Source organism: Bufo bufo, chromosome 9, assembly GCF_905171765.1.
Source record: "Bufo bufo chromosome 9, aBufBuf1.1, whole genome shotgun sequence".
Classification (NCBI taxonomy): Eukaryota; Metazoa; Chordata; class Amphibia; order Anura; family Bufonidae; genus Bufo; species Bufo bufo.
The window spans coordinates 163,911,383-163,933,662 of record NC_053397.1 but is presented as its reverse complement, the minus strand read 5'-3'; the positions used below and the strand labels follow the sequence as shown (position 1 = coordinate 163,933,662).

Below are 22,280 nucleotides of genomic sequence, written 5' to 3'. Positions count from 1 at the left end.
AGACCCTTCTGCAGCCGCCAAGCCATGGTACCATGCCTGTACTGCTTGTAGGGAACCCTTTCCCCGGGGGCAGTCTGATCCGCACTGTACTGCATGCCGAGCTCCACCGCAGCCTCAGTCGCCCGCTGTGTCGCTCCCTGCTTCCTCTGACCCGCCTGACTGGGCTAGATCCCTGTCCCAGGCCGTGGAAAGCCTCACTCATGTCGTGGGCCGCCTAATAGACAGGCCACCTACCCCGCAGGACGCCACTCTGACTGTCGCGCCCTCCGGGTCCACTGCTTCTGCCGCTGCAGCAGGTTCACCCTCTCCTAGTGACCCCTCCCGAGCTAGGCACTCTCAGAAGCGTATTAGAGTAGAGCGAGCCTCCTCCTCGGATGCCTCCCTCTCCCCGCCACGCGTGCGCACCCAGACGAGCCTCTCCTCTCCAAAGGATTCGCTCTCTGAAGGTGAATTGGCGGCTTCAGATTTGGAAATGGACTCGGCCCTGCCGTCCAAGCTAGCCTCAGCGATGGGTCAACTCATCTCTGATATACGTGACACCTTTAAGGTGCAGGATGACCCCCCTAGCTCGGACGCAGCTAGCGTCTCCTTTATCAGACCCAGGCAGGCCTCAAAAGTCTTTCCAATCCACTCTGATTTCTCCTCCGTGGTGTCTAAGGCTTGGGCTCGCCCGGACGCCCGTTTTGTCAACCCAAAGAAGCTGGACATTTGCTATCCTTTTCCAGCCGATGTCGTGGCCACCTGGTCTTCCCCACCCAAGGTGGACCCCCCTGTGGCCCGGCTGTCAAAGAACACGGCCATCCCTGTTCCCGACGGGTCCTCTCTTCAGTCAGCGGAGGACCGTCGCATGGAGACCCTGTCCAAGGGCATTTTTGCTGCCTCCGGTTCTGCCCTCAGACCGGTTTTTGCCTCTGCTTGGGCAGGGAAAGCAATCTCTGCTTGGGGTACGCAGCTGGAACAGGAGTTGGACTCGGACATCCCCATCCAGGACCTACGTTCCTTGGCCCAGCTTATTATTCGGGCCGGGAATTTTGTCTGTGAGGCCTCCCTTGATGCGGGAGCCCTTATTGCACGCTCCTCCGCCCTGGCAGTTGCCGTCAGGAGGGAGCTCTGGCTGAAGGTCTGGAAAGCGGACGCTGCCTCCAAACGTTCCTTGGCGGGGCTACCGTTTGCGGGTTCCCGCCTTTTCGGGGTCCGCTTAGACGAACTTATTTCAGAGGCCACGGGTGGTAAAAGCACCCATCTTCCTCAACCCCAAGCCAGGGGCGCCCCCCGCGGACGCCCTGGTGCGTCTCGTTTTCGGTCCTCCCGCAGGGCCTCTGGGGCTCCCACCACAGCTGCCGCTTCGGCTCCTCCCCAGGACAAGCGTAGGAAGCCGTTTTTTCGGGCGCAGCCCTCCTGGCGCAAGCCGCAGGCTGCCCGCACACCCGCAGCAAAACAGTCCTCTGCCTGAAGGCGCGCCCCCACCCACCCGGGTGGGGGGCCGGCTCCTCCTTTTCAAGGACGTCTGGATGGCTCACGTCTCCGACGCCTGGGCCCTCGAAATTGTGTCCTCCGGATACAAAATCGAATTTGCATCCTTCCCTCCGGATCGGTTCTTTCGCTCCCGCCCCACGCGAGACCCGAAAGACGCGGCTGCGTTCTCCGCGGCCGTTCAAGCCTTACTGGACAGGGGGGTGATTACCCCCGTTCCTCTAGAGGAAAGATTCCAAGGGTTCTACTCGAACCTCTTTGTAGTTCCCAAGAAGGGAGGTTCGGTGCGGCCCATTTTGGACCTCAAAAAGCTCAACCGTTTTCTCCTCCTTCGACGGTTTCGGATGGAGTCCCTCCGCTCCGCGGTGGCTTCCCTGGAGCAGGGAGATTTCATGTCTTCCATCGATATACAGGATGCCTACCTCCATGTTCCGGTAGCCCAGTGTCACCATCGCTTCCTTCGATTCGCCGTGGGGGACCTCCACTTCCAATTTGTCGCCCTTCCCTTTGGACTGGCAACAGCCCCCCGGGTGTTCACCAAGGTCCTGGCCCCGGTTTTAGCCTTACTCCGTTCCAGGGGTGTTTTTCTGCTACCGTACTTGGACGATATCCTCATCAAGGCTCCGTCCCTTTCTCAAGCGGTTGCCAGCGTGGATCTCACTCTAGAGACTCTGGCGAGGTTCGGTTGGGTCATCAACTTCCCCAAGTCCTCTCTTCCCCCCTCCAGACAACTCGTCTTCCTGGGAATGCTTTTAGACACGGGAGCGGCGGAGGTACGTCTTCCCTCGGAAAAACGTCTGATCCTCCGTGGGGCGGTTCGGGGTCTCCTTCTCCACCGTCGACCGTCCTTCCGCTTCTGCATGCGGGTATTGGGGCAGATGGTTGCCTGCTTCGAGGCGATCCCATTTGCGCAGTTTCACTCCCGCCCTCTCCAACGGGCGATCCTCTCCTCCTGGGACAAATCGCCGCAGTCTCTGGATCATCCCTTCCATCTTTCGCCTCCGGTGCGGTCATCTCTCCGCTGGTGGTTACAGTCCCCTCTTCTGGGCAGGTCCTTTCTGCCACTCAACTGGTTGGTGGTTACAACCGATGCCAGTCTCTCGGGCTGGGGAGGCGTGTTTCCTCCCCGATCCGTCCAGGGCATTTGGTCTCCATCGGAGTCCAAACTCTCGATCAATGTCCTGGAACTGAGAGCGGCCCTTCTGTCTCTACGACACTGGACTCATCTGCTGAAGGGTCATCCAGTTCGTGTACAATCAGACAACGCCACGGCCGTGGCGTACATAAACCACCAGGGGGGCACTCGCAGCGCTGCAGCGATGCGAGAGGTCACCAGCATTCTCCGTTGGGCGGAAGCCCACGTCCCGGCCCTATCTGCAATTTTTATTCCAGGGGTGGACAATTGGGCGGCGGACTTCCTCAGTCGCACCACCGTCGACCCCGGCGAGTGGTCTCTTCACCCGGAGGTATTCGAGGCCATTTGCCTTCGTTGGGGCATTCCGGACGTGGACCTCATGGCCTCAAAATTCAATCACAAGGTCCCCGCCTATCTGTCCAGGGCCAGGGATCCGGGAGCTTGCGGAGCCGACGCCCTCGTTCTTCCTTGGCGAGGCTTCGCGCGCCCATACATATTCCCTCCCATCCCTCTCCTGCCCAAGGTCCTTCGGAAGATCGCGGCGGAAGGCGTCTCGGTGATTCTGGTCGCTCCGGACTGGCCCCGCCGGTCTTGGTATGCCGACCTCATGCTGCTCCTGGCAGACGCGCCCTGGCCACTGCCCGCCAGGGAAGATCTTCTCTCTCAGGGACCGATCTTCCACCCGCGTTTAGGGTCCCTACGTTTGACGGCGTGGTTGTTGAGACCACCGTCCTGACACGTAGGGGCTTTTCTGCGGACGTCGTCCGCACCATGATCCGCGCCCGTAAGCCGTCCTCTTCTAGGATCTATTATAGGACCTGGAGGACTTTTTTGGGGTTCTGTGCCGAGCTGGGGATTCCTCCGCTCCGCTTTTCTCTCCCCACCGTTTTGTCCTTCCTGCAGAGCGGACTGGCCCAAGGTCTAGGCCTTAGTTCTTTGAAGGGTCAGGTATCTGCGCTGTCCATTTTGTTTCAGCGCCCACTGGCCCCCCTTGGCCCTGTCAAGACCTTCCTTCAGGGCGTGGCTCACGCGGTTCCCCCGTATCGCCCTCCGGTACCGCCCTGGGACCTGAACCTGGTTCTCTCAGCGCTCCAGGCTTCTCCTTTCGAGCCTCTGCGGACCGTTTCCTTGCGACTTCTGTCCTGCAAGGTTATTTTCCTTGTAGCCATCACCTCTCTTCGGAGGGTGTCCGAATTGGCTGCACTCTCCTGTCTGGAACCTTTCCTAGTGTTCCACCAGGACAAGGTGGTTCTTCGTCCGGTCCCTTCCTTCCTTCCTAAGGTGGTCTCCGCCTTTCATCTGAACGAGGACATCGTTCTCCCCTCTTTGTGTCCTTCCCCTTCCCATCCGCGGGAGAGGAAGCTTCATCGCCTGGACGTTGTCAGGGCGCTCAAGATTTACCTGGAAGTAACCAGCTCTTTCAGGCATACTGACTCGCTCTTTGTGGTCCCGGAAGGGTCGCGCAGAGGGATGGCGGCATCCAAAGTTGCTATCGCTCGTTTTGTCAAGATGGCTGTTACTGAGGCTTATCTCGCCAAGGGCAGGGTTCCTCCCCTTGGTGTTACCGCTCACTCCACTAGAGCGGTCGGGGCTTCCTGGGCTCAGAGAAATCGGGCTTCTTCGGAGCAGATTTGCAAGGCGGCCACTTGGTCCTCCTTGCACACCTTCACCAAGTTCTACAGGGTGCATACTCATGCGTCGGCTGACGCTGCTTTAGGCCGTCTGGTGTTGCAGGCGGCAGTTGATTGATGCCTCTGGTGTTGGTTGAGTTTGTTCTGGTCCCTCCCTTCTGGGACTGCTCTGGAACGTCCCATGGTTTCCTGTGTCCCCCAAGGAATATGGGCGAGAAAAGGAGACTTTTGTATTACTTACCAGTAAAGTCTCTTTCTCGCTCTTCCTTGGGGGACACAGCACCCGCCCTTCATTGGGTTACAGTTGTGGTTCCGGCTTGGTTGCCCCCGTTGGGGCTCGACAGTTCTTTTTCCGGTTGGTGGTTATCTTTCACTACTTGGACACGCAACTGGCAGTCTCTTCTCCAGGCTGAAGGGTATAGCTGATGGAGGAGGGGCTTACAGCTTTCGCTTAGTGTCACGCCTCCTAGGGAGCAGAGCTATACCCATGGTTTCCTGTGTCCCCCAAGGAAGAGCGAGAAAGAGACTTTACTGGTAAGTAATACAAAAGTCTCCTTTTTTGGCACCATGTGTGAATAAACACTGAAGTTTGAATTACGAACTTGTATTTTGCCTCTGTACTGCGCCCGCTTATCCTAACTACTAGAGCGAATCCCTGCAGTGGCTACTTTGTTCTAGTGATCGGTGGGTGGCTCATAAGTCCCTGATCAGAACCGAAATACGCAAGGAGGGAAACCAGTTTGATGTGATGGCAAACCTAGGAAAACAAGCTTCTTTTTGTTAGCACCTGGCTCCACTGGAGGATCCTATGGCATACTGAGGGAGTCTGTTTCATCTATTCATGTGGTTTTCATTTGTTCTGCAGTCACTAGCCATAAAATGGCCTGTATTTTTATCAGATTTTGTTTCTTTTCTTTTTTTTCTAGACTTCCAATGTCATGGGATCGGTAGATGACATTTATACCGGTAAGTTTGAAACAACTCACCAATGGCAATGAGACATATTTGTTACCCTTTAGCAGTTTAAATATTGGGTAGTGTTAGCACCAAGAAAACTTTAAAGGGGCATTCTGGTTACATTAAGTTATCCCCAACCACAGGATAAGGGATAACTATTAGATCTGTGGGAGTCCTAAGGCTGGGACCCCTACCAATCACAGGGCCCCTGTACACTCTGCAGCCCCCTGAAATGAACGCTGTACTCTGCTATCTCCGGAACTCCCATAAAAAAAAATAGTGGCCACACGCATGTCTAACCGGCTGCTCTGTTCATTTCAAGGGTCTGCAGGGGGTACGAGGCCCACAATCATATAATCGGTGGGGATCCCATCAGTAGGACCCCCACCGATCTAACAGTTATAACTTAAAGGGGTTCTCTGGAAATTAAGAAGATGAAAATACTTGAATTTCTCGTGCATGGCATTGGGGGACACGGCACCATGGGTATACGTCCAACTACCACTAGGAGGCACTAGACACAAAGTGTTGGCTCCTCCCCATTGGGCTATACCCTCTCCACAGGCACTAGGCTATTCAGTTTTAGTCTAGTGGTCTCTCAGTCCAGTGTGTTCCTGCTGAGATTTCTTGGGCCTGTATCTGGTTCCTTTTTTCCCCGATATTTCATATGCCCAGAGTTTCCTCTGGTCTTACGCTTCACAGTGATATCTTGTTTTCAGAGGCTCGAACCTCGTCTCCTGTTTTTGGGACGCAGGTCTCATCATTCTCTTTTCCTGGCCTTTACTTACAACCCCCTCCTTCTCCAAGGGTTGGCGGTTTCCTCTAGCAGCCTTGGGTTTTCACCTTTAAATAGGGCGCTTAACTTCATCACCTGCCTTGCGGTGAGGGGAGACCTGCTCCCTTCACATGTGAGCCTTGCTATGGCTTCCCTCACTCGTTTGGCTCCAGTGCTTCCCTGTTTCCTTTCTCCCCTGGCCTGTCAAGGGTTGGCCACAGGTTTTTTCGCTCTTTTGGTCTGTGACAATTTAGAGCGTTAGGTAGTTCCAACACGTGGTGCTGTCCTAATTTTTTTCTCCAGCCCTTGGCTGAGCTCGGTGTTCCCTTTTGCTGCCTTCTTCTTGCATTTGGGATTTTCTTCCAGGCATTTTTCCTGGGGTGCCGGCAGTCTTCACTGAGGTTTCTTCCTCGTTATGGAACCTCTTGCCCATTCCGTGTTTTTTCCTGTTGGGTCACATGGTTCTCCTGCACCTGTATACCCAACCGGTGGCATGGCTGTTCTTTTCCCACCCTCGGGGACTGCTTTGGGACGTCCCATGGTGCTGTGTCCCCCAATGCCATGCACGAGAAAATTGGATTTTTTGTACTCGCCGTAAAATCCTTTTCTCGTAGTAGGCATTGGGGGACACAGATCCCACCCTATGTTTTTACTTCCGCTTCTCCGGGCTGGTCTCTTGATCTTTCCTGGTACAGGAGTTGTTGGTTCCTTGCTTTTCTTCTCTCTCCTACTGCTTTTGATACAAACTGAATAGCCTAGTGCCTGTGGAGAGGGTATAGCCCAACGGGGAGGGGCCAACACTTTTTGTGTCTAGTGCCTCCTAGTGGTAGTTGGACGTATACCCATGGTGCTGTGTCCCCCAATGCCTACTACGAGAAAAGGATTTTACAGTGAGTACAAAAAAATCCAGTTATTACTTTATAGAAAATATATTCCCAAATACCTTTCACCATAACCACCATAAAGCGGCTATTTTTGTCTGCCGAGCAATCACTAGGAGAAATAAAATGGCCACCGTCCTACCAGTACACACACATCCTGTCCTAATCACACAGGAGGATAAGTTGCTTCACAACACTGACCTGAAGAGCTTGCTCATCCTCCTCTCTGCTCTGTGGGAATGGAAATGATGAGGAGACATTAAGTACAGAAAGGAGGGTAGGGGTAATGAGCAGCAGCACTTGTATGCAGTCTCCATTACCACAGCCTGTCCTGTCCGTCCTCTCTGTACTTAATGTCTCCTCTGAACTAAATTCCCCAGAGATTGGCTAAAGTTCTTATCAGCTGTATTCAGGATCATAATCCCTGACAAATAGAGCAGAGAGGAGGATGAGGGAGCGGTTTATCTCAGTGAAGTAACTTGTCCCCCTGTGTGATTAAGACAGGTTTTGTGTGTACTGATAGGACGGTGGCCATTTTGTTTCCCCTGGTGATAGCTCCCCAGACAAAACGAGTCATAATAAATGAAAGGTATTTTGAAATATATTTATTATGAAGTAATTAAAGGGCTTCTGTCAGCCCACTAAACCGTTTTTGTTTTTTTTGGCTTAATAAAAACCCCTACACTGCGATTTATCCATACATAAGTAAAATAATAATTTTGGTTCAGTAGAATTTGCTAAAACCCTATTTTTATAATATGTAAATTACCTTGCTACCAGCAAGTAGGGCGGCTACTTGCTGGTAGCAACCGCATCCTCCGATGGTAATGACGCCCCCTCTGCTTGTTGATTGACAGGGCCAGCGGACGGGATCTTTCTCCGCTGGCCCTGCCTGTTTTCATTCAATATCTGGCGCCTGCGCCGCGGCCGTACCTATCTTCATTCGGCGCAGGCGCACTGAGAGGCGGCCACTCACTCGGCCGCTTCATCCTCAATGCGCCTGCGCCGGGTGTAGATGTGACGTCATCGGCGCAGGCGCATTGAGGATGTGGGTTTAGTGGGCTGACAGAAGCCCTTTAAGTATTTTCATTTTCTTCCCGTAGAACCCCTTTAATGTAACCGGAATGCCCCTTTTAAGTGTATCTTATAGTTCGAGATCTTGGAATTGAGAAAAACGTAAAGTGTGTTACGTTGCTGTGAATAAGGTGTTTGACCCTTCTTAGGTGTCCCTTACAATAAATGGTGTCTGATCTTTCAAGTGGTTATCCTTTGACTAATGTAAAAAGTGAAAATCAGACATCATATAGTATAGGACAACATCTTTTTAAGAAAGGTAGAACCAGCCCTGTACCTCACATGGATCCAATCATCTCCCCATTCATTTCACTGTTAGATTTATATCAAGCTGACAGATCAAGGGGAGAGTCCGTCACTGCTGCAGCTCAGGGGCCTGTCCTTTCTGCTGGAGCTCTCTCCCTATCGCAGCTCAGGAGGCAGTTGAAGGATGCAACTGAGCATGTGTGGCCTTCTCAGTGAGCAGCTCAAAGAAGTAGGAAAAAAGGCAAACAGCAGGTGGTGCTATACAGTTACATTTTATTGAATGCCTCAGTGGCTATGCTAAGTTTGTAATTACCGTATTTATCGGCGTATAACACGCACTGGCGTATAACACGCACCCTTCATTTTAAGGGAAATTTCAGGAAAAAAAAATTAATTTCAAATTGTACTGCTATGGGGTGGGGGGATCTGTGGATGGAACTGTTATGGGGGGATCTGTGGATGACACTGCTATATGTCATCCACAGATCCCCCTCATAACAGTGTCCCCCAATACACCGGGCCCCGCCGCTCACCGAAGTATTTATAAACGTGAATCCTTATCCTGTAATTAAGCTGCCCTCTCCCATTTTCCCATGTTCCCCTGTATCCCCACAGCACTTACGATTCACACGCTTCCATAGCAGGCAGGGCGGACGGCACCAGTAACGTCACTCACTGACGTCGCGCGTCTGCTCCGCCTGCTTCATTCATAAAGGGGGCGGAGCAGGCGCTCAACGTCGGTGAGTGACGTTACTGCTGCCGTCCGCTCTGCCTGCTATTAAAGCTTAAGTAAGTGCTATGGGGATACAGGGGGGACATGGGAACATGGGAGAGGGCAGCTTAATAACAGGATAAGGATTCACGTTTATAAATACTTTGGTGAGCGGCGGGGCCCGGTGTAAGAGTACAGTGACTGCACCGGGCCCCGCCCCTAGTCATGGACTCCAGCCCCTCCTCTCTCCCGGCTCATACGCAATGAATATCGGCGTATAACACGCATACATGATTTGCCCCCTATTTTCAGGGGGAAAAAGTGCGTGTTATACGCCGATAAATACGGTACATGCAATTACAAAAATATTCAGATCCAGGTGCTGGTTTGAAAACTGTAGAATATTTTTCGTGGTACAACCCTTTTAAATAAAGGTCATCCCATCAGTAATACCCCTAAATATTCCCTAAGAGGAGAGCATTCTTGCAAATTACATGGCCATGTATCTGAATTTCTGCCGTGTTGCTCTACAGGTCTGTAATATTACATGTCTGGCTGCCCAAGGCTTTCCCTGGCAAATTTGTCTATTTGCTTTAGGGTTCATGCACACGACCGTGTGCTGGCGGGGCCCGTGCTGCGGACCGCAATTTGCGGTCCGCAATGCACGGGCACTGACCGTGGGGCCGCCGAATGCGATTGTGGACTCATTCACAACTTTTTTGCGGTGTGGAAGCACGAACAGAAAACCCACGGAAGCACTCCGTACTACTTCCGTGGGCTTCCGATCTGTGCCTCCGTTCTGCACTGCATCTCCACGATTGGGGTGCACACGGCATGAGCCCTTAGTCTGTAGACCTGCAGCGCATCTTATAAAATGTTATGCTGAACGGTTATTCACGAGGAGAGTGCCCCAGCCTCCGCTCCTTCAGTCTTTGGGTTGCTGATTGACAAGCTGCTGTGTATATTTGTATACTTAGAAGCTGGTCAGTCTCCTCCTGGAGGCGGAAGGAAGGGACATTTTTTTTTATTTTTATAATATGTTTTGGGTCTGGTCAAACTGCCAGTTTGGTTGATGTACTGCTCCAAATCAATGATAAATGAATGCGTGCACGGAAAGATCAAACTGAAACACACACAGCTGGGGGTCAAAGCAAGATCTCTGGTTTATTGTGGAACAGCAGACAGTATATAGGACAGCAAATATAGAATAGGAAGGAGTGGGGGGTGTCAGGTGACGTATCTTTTCTATTGACTATAAACGCTGTATTTTCTGCCACATCTGTGTGCAAGAGGAAGTTCCCCCCCCCCCCCCCGTAACAGATGGGTGAAGCCGTTATTCTTTGTTTGCTTGAAGCTGCTTGCTTGAGTTGAACAGAAACTGTTTTGAGGCACATAATAAAGCGGTAAGTTAGATTCTTGTTCTAGGCGTTAGCTGGGTGCCTGGCCGCCATTTTAGCTAAAGTGTAGTTCTCAACAAGCAAGTATCTATTTTGTCTCAATATTCCATAACAAATACACCAAACTATGTGCATTCACAGCAGCTGCAAGACGGGGGTTAGGGGAGCACAACCCATCAGCCTTTTGTATATGTCATAAATGTTGCGATAAATAAGCCTTTAATATAAATGTGTAAGCTGATGTGATGAGAGCGAAATAATTGAATGGCTGGCTTGTACCATCTAAACTCTAAGTGAGGACCTCCTGGGGATCAGTTGACCACCGTGGGTCCTACAGCTAAAAGGGAAGGGAGGCTGTGTGCCGTTGCAGGAGAAATGTGTTCCTACGTGGTCCTCTACATGAGTTCTCCAGAGTAGAAACCAGGCTGTAAGGTTTCTCATTAGTTCTGCTATGTAGCACTTATATTATGTATTTGGACGGAGTGAAGTTATCCAGCTTGGACTCCAGAATTTTGACCGACATTTTGGGCTCAGTAGCCACAACTTCTTGAACACTGTGTCTTCCAGCTCCACCTATACGCATAGAGTGAAAATTTGGTGAGATCACTTGTCACATTTATGAAATGGGGCTTTTTAAAAAGTAACTGAAAAGCTGAAACTCTACACTAAGCATCCCCCAGGCGTCCTTTCACTAAAATGGGGCAGCCACATTGCACTTGCGCCATATTTATTACCGTAGTGATCCATCTTCATAAGTTTGGAGCAGGAGCGCATAGCAACTCCAATCTAAAGACTGACCTCAAATACACCTACAATGATTGATTCCCCCCTTGATATCTGTCCCCATTTTCTTCTAGATGTACCGAATTCAAAAGCATTCCCATCTAGTCTGGGCATCAACTATCAAAATGATAACCTGGCAACTGCTGCATGTCCGCCTTCAGTGACTACTGCAACCAACAATGTGAATGAGTTTAATGACTGTGATGTTATTGGGGATGAGCTGGACTCTTTCCTGGAACTGGAGATGGTAAGATATCAACACATTTTTGAAAAAGAAAATCTGATGTCAGGAAGGACTCCTATCATCTTATTTTAAAAGCACTATAATGCTATGTATTGTTTCAGGCCTCCAAACAGGTTCCCCGGCTAATACCAGTATTTCCCACTGGAAACCCACCGCTTTCTAGCTTGGGTACAACAGGCCTACCTGCACCCTCCCCTCTACCTCCAGCTTCTTTTGGTTTGCTAGATTCTCGAAAGCCTCCAGTAGTACCTTTAAAGCCTACATTTATCCCTTGTTTGGATGCACTGGACAGCTTTGAGCCTATGCAGGAGACGCTGGACAGTCTGGACACCTTTGTTAAGGGTAAGGCTTCAGTGTGGTGTGGCTACAGAGGTAGCTAAAGTTTCGCAGTCGTATTAGCCTTAGAGTTCTGATTATCTTTTGTATTCTTCTTAAAGGGGACCTTTTTCAACTCTTGTAATTACTTTGCCTCTGCTCCAAAAGCGGTGCTCGCAGAAGTGCTGCCTTATGTTCCAACAGCTGATTGGCGGGGGTGCCAGGACCTACCCTGAGGACAGGTCATCAGCATAAACCCCATGCACAACTCCTTTTAAAATGCACTTTCCAGTATCAAAATATTGGATATTATGTGTTGTGTTATAGATGTGATAAGGAAAATTTATCAAACACTAAAGTTTTCAAGAGATTAAAATAAATGAAGCAAATGTTCCCTTTAAGATGAAAGCTGCATTCATTAAGAAATAAGAATATATTCACACATAATAAAGTCGCATTATCTGACGTCTTAATTGCCAAATAGTTTGGATTTTTTATTTTTATGCAACACAACAAGGTGCTATATCTTTGTATTTACTTGTAGATAGCAAGTGTGCAGAGCCGATATTACTGAAGGGAAACCAGAAGCAAAAGGTGGGTACTGTTATTAAAGGTTTTAGTGATCTATGATGCTGTGAACTTGGATAACATGAGCCGTAGCCACACTGGCCACTTTTGATGCACCACGCGTGGTCTTGTGAAAGCAGCCTAAATAAAGTAGAGACTCTTTAAAAAGAGTAGTCTCCTAACTGGTTCTCTCGCCTTGTGACCTATGCCTGATTATCTGTATTTCTTTAACTGTGTCTGGATTGAACGGTCTTAATGCCTCAGTATTATGCATATATGTGTGTGGCAAATCCTCCTGAGGACCTGAGACCAAGGTCCCAAGTGTATATAGAAGGGAAAAAAGGCAGCACTCCAAATTGTGATGAAAAAAGTGGACTGTTTTTTCACTCATCTAGCAGCAACGTTTCAGCTCTCTCATTGGAGCCTTTGTCCACAATTTGGAGTGCTGCCTTTTTTTTTTATATTATAATATTGCTAATGACTGTTATTCTCTGGATGCAGTAGTCACTTGGTGTAATCACTTCATCGGCAGGTTGAAGCAGACATAGTGCTCTAATTGTAACTAAGGCATGACTTCTGAGCCTGCCTCTAATCTCCCTGCTTGGACTATTCCAATAAATGTGCTGTTTTACATGGAAACTGTATTTAGTAGAGCAGATTTGTTAAAACAAAAGGCCACTTCTTGCCCATAGCAACCAATCACAAAGCGGCTTTCATTTTACCAGCGACTATACACAGGAGTCTACTACTCAATACCCCTCTTCCCCCTCTACCGCTCCACACTAGGAAGCATTGTATTGAGTAATGGACTCTGCCAATGTGGGAGTAGAGCAGGTTGAGAAATGGATGCTTCCAACGTATGTGAACAGCAGGTTGCAAGTGGTGGAGTCTTTCACGATCAGTATGTGGATACAGTCAGTATAATAGATTAGGGGGAAGCAAAAAAATAACTGAATTCTTAGATAACCCGAACCTTATATGCCAAACTTGAAAACAGAAGTTCTCTCATCACTAGTAATCAGTATTAAAAGCCCGGAGAACCCCTTTTAAGTTAGTAATTTTAAGGTTTACTGATATACTGTACTTCCATTACAGCCTACAGCGAACAATGTAAACCATTCTTTTGTACATAAGATGGATCCTGTACAGACCAGCCTTGCAGCATTGCCACTCCTCTTGCCAAACCCCTTGGCACAAACCTATGACTTCAAACAAGGCTGCCAACTCTGCTATGCAAGGACAGGTAAGATGTCACTGGAACTGCATAACTCGGTGTAATTTGACTTCCCCTTTGTATTCAGTTCTTTGTGTATATTAGATAAGCATGGATCAAAGAAGATTTCGTGTGAAGTTAGGAATGCACTGGCCTAAATTTCAGAGTATTTATTCCATCATGAAAACTGTTATAGCCGGGTCCCACTGGTTTATTATGAAGGGTTAGGAGAGGCAGAAATAACAGGGTGGTTCTCCACCAACCATCCAGGGAAACCTTAATTTGGCCCCTGTACACTAAATTGATACTTGATTTTTCATTTTTTTTCAAACTAGTTCAAGTTGTCCGGAAAGATTCTGTTGCATATCCTAAATCTTCTATTGTGTTTTCCATATTCCTGGTAACATTTGCTACAATATATTTTTAGATGGTTATGGTGCCTATACAGTGTCCTGACTTATTGCCCTCATGGTTCTTTTTCTATTGCAGGTCCCAAGGCTCTGGACTTCACCTACAGAGAGAAATTAGAGCACAAATGTAAAAAAGACATTTTATTAGCACGAATGAAGAACTCTGAAAACAAAGCATGGCTAAAGATTCGGCCGCGGCCTATGAAAGTCAATTTTTCTGGTCCTTACATGCTGTGCAAAGGTTGGAAAAAGAGCATTTTCTTTTCAGTCTGAGTAGGGTATCTTCATAGGCCAGTAAGGTTATATCTACACATGGTAAATGTCTACGACTGTCCCACATATACAGTGCTGCCCATAATTATTCATACCCCTGGCAAATTTTGACTTGGTTACTTTTATTCAACCAGCAAGTAATTTTTTTTACGGGAAATGACATGGGTGTCTCCCAAAAGATAATAAGACGATGTACAAGAGGCATTATTGTGGAAAAAAAAAAACATTTCTCAGCTTTTATTTACATTTGAGCAAAAAGTGTCCAGTCCAAAATGATTCATACCCTTCTCAATAATCAATAGCCTTTATTGGCTATTACAGCAATCAAACGCTTCCTATAATTGCAGACCAGCCTTTTGCATGTCTCCACAGGTATTTTTGCCCATTCATCTTTAGCAATGAGCTCCAAATCTTTCAGGTTGGAGGGTCTTCTTGCCATCACCCTGATCTTTAGCTCCCTCCACAGATTCTCAATTGGATTCAAGTCTGGACTCTGGCTGGGCCACTCCAAAACGTTAATGTTGTTGTCTGCTAACCATTTCTTCACCACTTTTGCTGTGTGTTTTGGGTCATTGTCATGCTGAAATGTCCACTGGTGCCCAAGGCCAAGTTTCTCTGCAGACTGCCTGATGTTGTCGTTGAGAATCCTCATGTATTGCTCTTTTTTTCATGGTGCCGTTTACTGTGATTAGGTTCCCTGGTCCATTGGCTGAAAAAACCCCTCAAAGAATTAGGTTCCCACCACTATGTTTGACAGTGGGATGGTGTTCTTTGGGTTGAAGGTTTTTCCTTTTTCTTGCCCATATTCATTGTGGGACACAGGAACTGTAGGTATAACTATGCTCTCTAGGAGGCGTTGACACTAGTAAAAGCTGTTAGCTCCTCCCCTGGCAGCTATACCCCCTCCAGCCTGGAGAGAGAGCTTCAGTTTTTTTCTAGTGTCAATAGGAGGCAGACCTCATTTTAGTTAATTTTTTTCCTTTCTTTTTCAAATGGGACAACAGTGGTCGCCTCGCCTCCCTGTTCTCCCGGGGTCGAGTTGCGCCAGTGCCGGTCATCCGCACTGCTGCCTCCCCCACAGAAGACAAGGTGGACCAGGGCAGCCTTGCTCCTGCCAGCCAAAGGGTCACCTAGGTCCGCCAAAGAGAAGACCCTCCTGCCATACCAGACTCCTGCCACTCCTGTGCCAGCTGCTGAGGAGGTGACCCTGCTGGAGAAGGTACCATTATGGGCCCACTTAGGGAGGGTGAAGAGGATGAAGATGAGGTGAGCATACGGGACTAGATAAGTATGGTTAACCCTCTGGGTTGGTCTCCACCTCCCTCCCTCCCTCTTGGTGGCAATAGTCTTCCAACAGATAGGGCTCAGCATAGCCCTGCAGCCATTCCCAGCTCCCTCCATTCCCAGCAGTGAGTGTTGCTGCGCTGGCGCGAACCCCTAAAGCATTCACCTCTGACGCAGATCACTCATTGTTGTCCCCCAAGCCGGGACAATGGCACATAGGGGGTTAATGTCCGCTGGGTCCGGAACGCAGTGAGTGTCGCTGCGGCACGGTCGCGGAGCCCCGCTCTTCTGGTGTGTTACCTGGCTACTAACCGGCGTCTTACTGCATGCAGAGAGCGGAGCGCAGCTCCCGCTCTCCGACAAAGAAACCTTCCTGTGTCCGGCATCTACAACTCCACCCCTTCGGGAGCGGACGCCGGGTGCTTTGCTCCAGAGGGGGTTAATTGCCCTGCGCTCGGCCGACACCGCATGGTGCTGCGGCCGTGATATTGCCCGGCCCGTAGGGTGGAGCCCCGTCCTTGGCGGGCGCTTTTCGCAGAGCGATTATACTACTGGTGCGAATTCTGCCCGCCCTCGGTCCTCAAAATTTGGTTTTTTTAACCCTTCCATGCCCAGCCACCTATTAAGGCCGGCATATCTGGGGATCTACCCCTAGTGCAAGCTGGTATGCGGAGGAATAACCCTTTCCTGCCTCTTGTGCTCTGAGGCCGGCATCTTGGTTTTAAAAAATAAAATAATAAAAATAAATAATTGTGTGTCCATACGTTAGCGGACCACAGCAGGACCTCTCATAGTTCCCAATCCGTCCTCCGGGGCCGTTTGGTTGATAATTCTCCACCTGCGCCATACAGTGGAGAACCTCTGGGATTCCCAATCCACCCTCCGGGGTCGTTTGGTTAATAATTCTCCACCAGCGCATTCTATATAGGACCTCTGGCATTCCCAATCCACCCTCAGGGGTCGTTTGGTTGACAAGTCCCCACCTGCGCAATCCAGTGGAGGACAACTGGAACTTCCCAATCCACCCTCTGGGGTCGTTTGGTTGATAATTCTCGTCCGGCGCACTTTTATAAAGGACCTCTTCCCAATCCACCCTCCCGGGTCGTTTGGTTGATAATTCTCCACCTGTGCAATCACTCTTCGGAGTCGTTTGATGAATCCGGTGGATGGACCTCTAGAAGTTCCCATTCCACCCCCTTGGTAGTTTGGTTGATAAGTCCCCACCTGCGCTGTCCGCAACTGCCAGGGGCAAGATTCTGAGGGGTAGACCTACGCGCTAGCGGACCACAGCAAGTCTTCTTTCCCCTCGAATATCTCCACACCCCCTCCCTTCCTCCCCGGGTCACGCTCAGACGCACCCTCTCACAGGGAGGGGGTGAAGTCACTGATTCAGAACCTGCAATGAATCCGAAGCAATCTTCTAAGATTGCGCCTACGGTGGCCAGAGGTACTTGTCATTCGCATTACCCCCTTCCATAGGCGGAGTAATTGCACTACTTTGTGATGCAGTACTGGCCTTATACATTGTCCCCTGCCATAGGTGGACTAAGTACAATAACACTGGTTTCAGTGCCAGACGTATACATTACCCCTTCTATAGGTGGAGGAATTGCATCTCCACTGGGTTCAGTACCTGCCGCATTCATTAGCCCCTTCCATAGGTGGCGCGATGACATTCTCACCGGTTACAAGGTGTGCTGTATGCATTACCCCCTTACTTAGGTGCTATTGCACTCCCATGGGGTACAGGACTCTCCATATGCACTAGTTCTCGCCGTGGGCATTTACCCCCCTTCATAGGTGGGGTGTTTTCCCTACCACTGGCTTACGTACTTGCCGTACACATTCCTCCTTCCATAGGTAGGGTAATTGCATCACCATTGGATACGGTCCCGACTGTCGCGCTATCCTTCCATCGGCAGAGTGTTGCACATCACTGTGCTTCCTGTTTGCATTTCCCCCCTTCACAAGTGATCCAATAGCGGGGGAATATCTGAACATCTTCAGATACTGCAATTCAACTGCGCCACGGCTCTAGGTGCCTTCGCTTATTTTATGAGAGGGCACGGCAACAGTCGGTACTTGACAGTGCCCGGGACTTTTACTCTAGTGCTATATGGGTGCCGCCAGTGGACACGGGGGGGCTATCCCTCATTGTATCCTTCTCTTCTTGGTGCTGGTTTTGAGCATGATTATAACATCCTCTTCTCAGGGGGTTTACTAGCATCACTTGTGTCCTAGAGACACCCATCTCCACGGGCCTCCATTGTTCCAGTCGGTCATGATATTGTCCGCATCAATACGTCGTGCGTACACCATTTCACATACAGTACAGACCAAAAGTTTGGACACACCTTCTCATTCAAAGAGTTTTCTTTATTTTCATGACTATGAAAATTGTAGATTCACACTGAAGGCATCAAAACTATGAATTAACACATGTGGAATTATATACATAACAAATAAGTGTGAAACAACTGAAAATATGTCATATTCTAGGTTCTTCAAAGTAGCCACCTTTTGCTTTGATTACTGCTTTGCACACTCTTGGCATTCTCTTGATGAGCTTCAAGAGGTAGTCCCCTGAAATGGTTTTCACTTCACAGGTGTGCCCTGTCAGGTTTAATAAGTTGGATTTCTTGCCTTATAAATGGGGTTGGGACCATCAGTGGCGTTGAGGAGAAGTCAGGTGGATACACAGCTGATAGTCCTACTGAATAGACTGTTAGCTGCTTTTTTCTTGCCATAATACAAATTCTAAGTAAAGAAAAACGAGTGGCCATCATTACTTTAAGAAATGAAGGTCAGTCAGTCAGCCGAAAAATTGGGAAAACTTTGAAAGTAAGGGCTATTTGACCATGAAGGAGAGTGATGGGGTGCTGCGTCACCGGACCTGAACCCAATCGAGATGGTTTGGGGTGAGCTGGACCGCAGAGTGAAGGCAAAAGGGCCAACAAGTGCTAAGCATCTCTGGGAACTCCTTCAAGACTGTTGGAAGACCATTTCAGGGGACTACCTCTTGAAGCTCATCAAGAGAATGCCAAGAGTGTGCAAAGCAGTAATTAAAGCAAAAGGTGGCTACTTTGAAGAACCTAGAATATGACATATTTTCAGTTGTTTCATACTTATTTGTTATGTATATAATTCCACATGTGTTAATTCATAGTTTTGATGCCTTCATAGTCATGAAAATAAAGAAAACTCTTTGAATGAGAAGGTGTCCAAACTTTTGGTCTGTACTGTATATGGTGAGTACGTTCCAGCGAGTAAAGTGTTCATTTACGCTATATTCTCTATCACCACTCCTCCTTCTCTGTGGAGTGGTTATGCTGGCACTCTGGTTTAGCGCCTACAGCTTGTTTTCCTCCACAGGTGCAGCCCTTCGCTAATGCTCGAGTTAGTGGTCGCTGCAGTGGGACGTCCCCTCAGGTAGGGGTCCTACCCTGGCGCTAGCTTGGCAGTTGCTCCTGTCCAGCGCCCTTCCAGGTAGTTTTTAAGGTTGCTCTACTTAACCTGGGGCAGTACAGTACGTGGCTTCTACGGATAGTCTCAAGGCCTCCCCCTCAGTTTTGCGTTGACGGGCCGAACACTGGCTGCTCCTGTGGGAGCGGTATTGCCTTACCACTACGTACTTGGGTTCTTACTGCTCAGAGCTTCGTCAGGTGATGGACTCTTCTAGCACTGAGTTCGGTGGCCTTGCGGGTGGCCCTCTCCTCTGCTGGAGTATGGAGCTAGCAACACAGTGTGACTCCCCTTGCCTGGCTTTCTCCTCAGGCGGCGTTTTTTGCGCAGCCACTTAATCCTTGGCTACTTCTGTATAGTGCTGGTCTCTGACCTAGCTTATTCTTCTCGTGTCTTTTTTCCTCCTCTGGCTCATGGTTCATAGACACGCCGCATGCCTTGGTAGTTCCTACGTTACTACCTTCCCTCATCTGCATTTGCACGGGGTGTTCGTTTGGTGGCCTTCCATTCCAGGCATGCTCCGGTCCCGACTGGTGGGCGGTGGCGCCCTCCACATCCCTCCCTTTACATGGACTCCTTCCATTGGTCTTGGTGTGCTAACGGTAGTTATCCTACTGCTTGTACACAAACTGAAGCTCTCTCTCCAGGCTGGAGGGGGTATAGCTGCCAGGGGAGGAGCTAACGGCATTTACTAGTGTCAACGCCTGTAGAGGACATAGCTATACCCATGGTTCCTGTGTCCCCCAATGAAGAGCGAGAAAGAGATTTTACTGGTAAGTTATACAAAAATCTCCTTTTTACGCCAAATGAAGGAAACATCATTGTGACCAAACAATTACATTTTTGTGTCATCTGACCATAACACAGAAGACCAGAAGTCCTCTTCTTTGTCCAGATGAGCTTTTGCAAAGGCCAAGCGAGCTTTTGTGTACCTTATCTGGAGAAGTGGCATCCTCCTTGGTCTGCATCCGTGGAACGCAGCAGTGTGCAGTGTCTGTTGGATTGTCTGCCTTGAGACATTGCCACCAGCAGAGCCCAGATTCACCAGGATGGCCTTGGTGGTGATCCTTGGATTATTTTTCACCTCTCTAACTATCCTCCTGGCCAGCACAGGTGTCACTTTTGGCTTCCGACCACGTCCTCTGAGATTTTCCACAGTGCGGAACATCTTGTATTTTTTAATAATACTTTGCACTGTAGCCACTGGAACTTGAAAACATTTAGAAATGGCCTTGTAGCACTTTCCTGACTTGTGAGCAGCCACAATGCGCAGCCGCAGGTCCTCACTAAGCTCCTTTGTCTTAGCCATGACTGTCCATAAACCAACTGCAGAGAGCTGCTGTTTTTCACCTGTTGAGTTGATTAAAACAGCTGTTCCCAATTAATCAGGGTAATTAGGATGCTTTAGAACAGCTTGGACTATTTGGAATGGTATAGAACTTTTGATTTTCCCACAGACTGACAGTTTGTGAAGGGTATAAATAATTTTGGACTGGACACTTTTTGCTCAAATGTAAAGAAAAGCTGAGAAATTTTGTTTTTTTTTCTCTCCACAATAATGCCTCTTGTACATAGTCTTATTATCTTTTGGGAGACACCTATGTCATTTCCCGTCAAAAAATTACTTGCTGGTTGAATAAAAGTAACTAAGTTAAAATTTGTCAGGGGTATGAATAATTATGGGCAGCACTGTATGTATGGGACTTGCAGAAATTGACATGCTTGCCACCAAAACGGTCCAATTCGCATGTATGGAACAGATTTTCAGACCGGAATCTGCATTTTTAAAGGGGATTTAAAAAATAAATTGCCTAAGAGAAGGTAATGGTATAAGATTATAAAATAAAAAGAATTGATATTTAAATCTTTGGCTGTTCTGGTTTTGGCCTCTGTTTCTGAAGGAATGACATCATAAACCTAATTTACGTAACCTTTGCAGCCAGTTACTTACCTCAGGTCACATGCCATACATTCAAGCGTCCTCTACTGAGGCCATTGAATAGAAGCCCAGTCTCCTAAATGACATACATGACGTCATTGATGCAAGACCAGTGAGTACCACTGGAGCAGTGGAGGATTTAGTGGGCAATTGTTAGGCATTTATTTTGTACCATTTCCTTCTCGAAGCCAATTTTTTTTCAAATCCCAAGCAACCCCTTTAAAGAAGACATACCAGTTTCTTGTAGGCTGTGACTTCTAACTGCAGTTATCCAGTAATCTCCAGTGTGGAATGTTGCAGCAGTGCTAAAACATTGCCATGACTTTTTGCTATGATCAGAACAGTAACACATTGAAGGGGTTATTGCAGTTTCAGGAAATAAAGGTTATTCAGTGTACAGTGAAGAGGTCTTCAGCATCAATTCCTCATGGCTTGCAAGATCTCTGCTTGCAGTCATTAATTTGGAATGTTCATGGTTTACTTGCAGAGAATAAGAATCTGTCCTTGTGATGGAAGAAGGTGCGCGTGGCTTCTTTCTTACATCTGTCCCATCATGTGAGCTGGAAATATTTTTAACCTCTGGAAATTGAAAAAATGAACTTCCTATTAAATGACAGCAAGAAAAGATCTTTAAAACTACAATTGATTAGGCACTATCCTCTGCAAATAAATGACTTCACATTAAAGGGAGTCTGTCATCAGCATTTCACTTTTTTATGGTTCAATAAGATTTTATTATTATTATTATCAAATACAGTCATAAGAGAACATCCCAAATTGCAGTATACATACCGCATACAAAGATACATTGCGACATGCAATCATGAACAGCAGTACAGCATAAAGGACAAGGTATAAGCATGTATCTGTATCTGTATAACAAACAGTCAGCTGACAAAAAGTCAGAGGAAACAAAGGCCCTAAAGGGCTTAATAAGGCCTCAAACAAATGATGTATAGGCCAATAATTCTAGACAAACTTGACATAAAAGGGGGGGAAGACAGGGTGACACACAAGAGGAGGGGAGGGGGGGGGGAGAAATCATAGGTCAAGCATTTCACTTTTTTAACCCTTCCCATAGCTCCCTAGCATGCTTACAGTTAATAAAAACGTTACCTCTGGCATCAATCCTGGACTTATAAAACCATCAAAAACTATCTTTTATAACATATGCAAATGAGGGCTCGCAAGTGTCCAGGGGCGGCGTTACCCTCGTAGGTGCCCTGCTAGCTCAGCCTTTTCATTGCTTCCCCCCGCCCCTTCCTACCCTCCGCCCGCCCATCCTTTCCCTCTGACCGCCTATCTACCAACTTGTTATTCCGCCGAGATCCCGGACCTGTGCACTCATTCCTTTGGCCGTCGCATGCGCACTGCGATGCCCATACCTTGTATGGCATCACAGTAATTATTGCGCATGCGCCGGCTGACGATGCGAAAACACAACAAAGGAGGCGGTCCATCAGCGCATGCGCGTTAATTACTGTGATGCCGTACAAGGAATGGGCATCG

At 48.5% G+C, this 22,280-nt stretch overlaps 1 protein-coding gene and 1 long non-coding RNA gene across 5 annotated transcripts in view; one reads left to right on the top strand and one right to left on the bottom strand.

Moving 5' to 3' along the window:
* Window positions 1–22,280, top strand: part of ZC3H7B (zinc finger CCCH-type containing 7B) — a 139,745-nt gene that overhangs the window by 30,171 nt on the left and 87,294 nt on the right. For all 4 annotated transcript variants that reach the window (XM_040406791.1, XM_040406792.1, XM_040406794.1 and 1 more), the window contains 6 exons: window positions 5,166–5,205; window positions 11,139–11,311; window positions 11,410–11,650; window positions 12,168–12,217; window positions 13,286–13,433; window positions 13,893–14,054. In XM_040406791.1, the coding sequence (XP_040262725.1) occupies window positions 5,166–5,205; window positions 11,139–11,311; window positions 11,410–11,650; window positions 12,168–12,217; window positions 13,286–13,433; window positions 13,893–14,054 (814 nt within the window). The remainder of the gene's footprint in view (window positions 1–5,165; window positions 5,206–11,138; window positions 11,312–11,409; window positions 11,651–12,167; window positions 12,218–13,285; window positions 13,434–13,892; window positions 14,055–22,280) is intronic.
* Window positions 134–6,502, bottom strand: LOC120978562. The gene is made up of 3 exons (XR_005774117.1): window positions 6,369–6,502; window positions 2,889–2,891; window positions 134–144 (listed from the first exon to the last, which is right to left on the bottom strand). It is a non-coding gene; the product is annotated as an uncharacterized LOC120978562 (long non-coding RNA).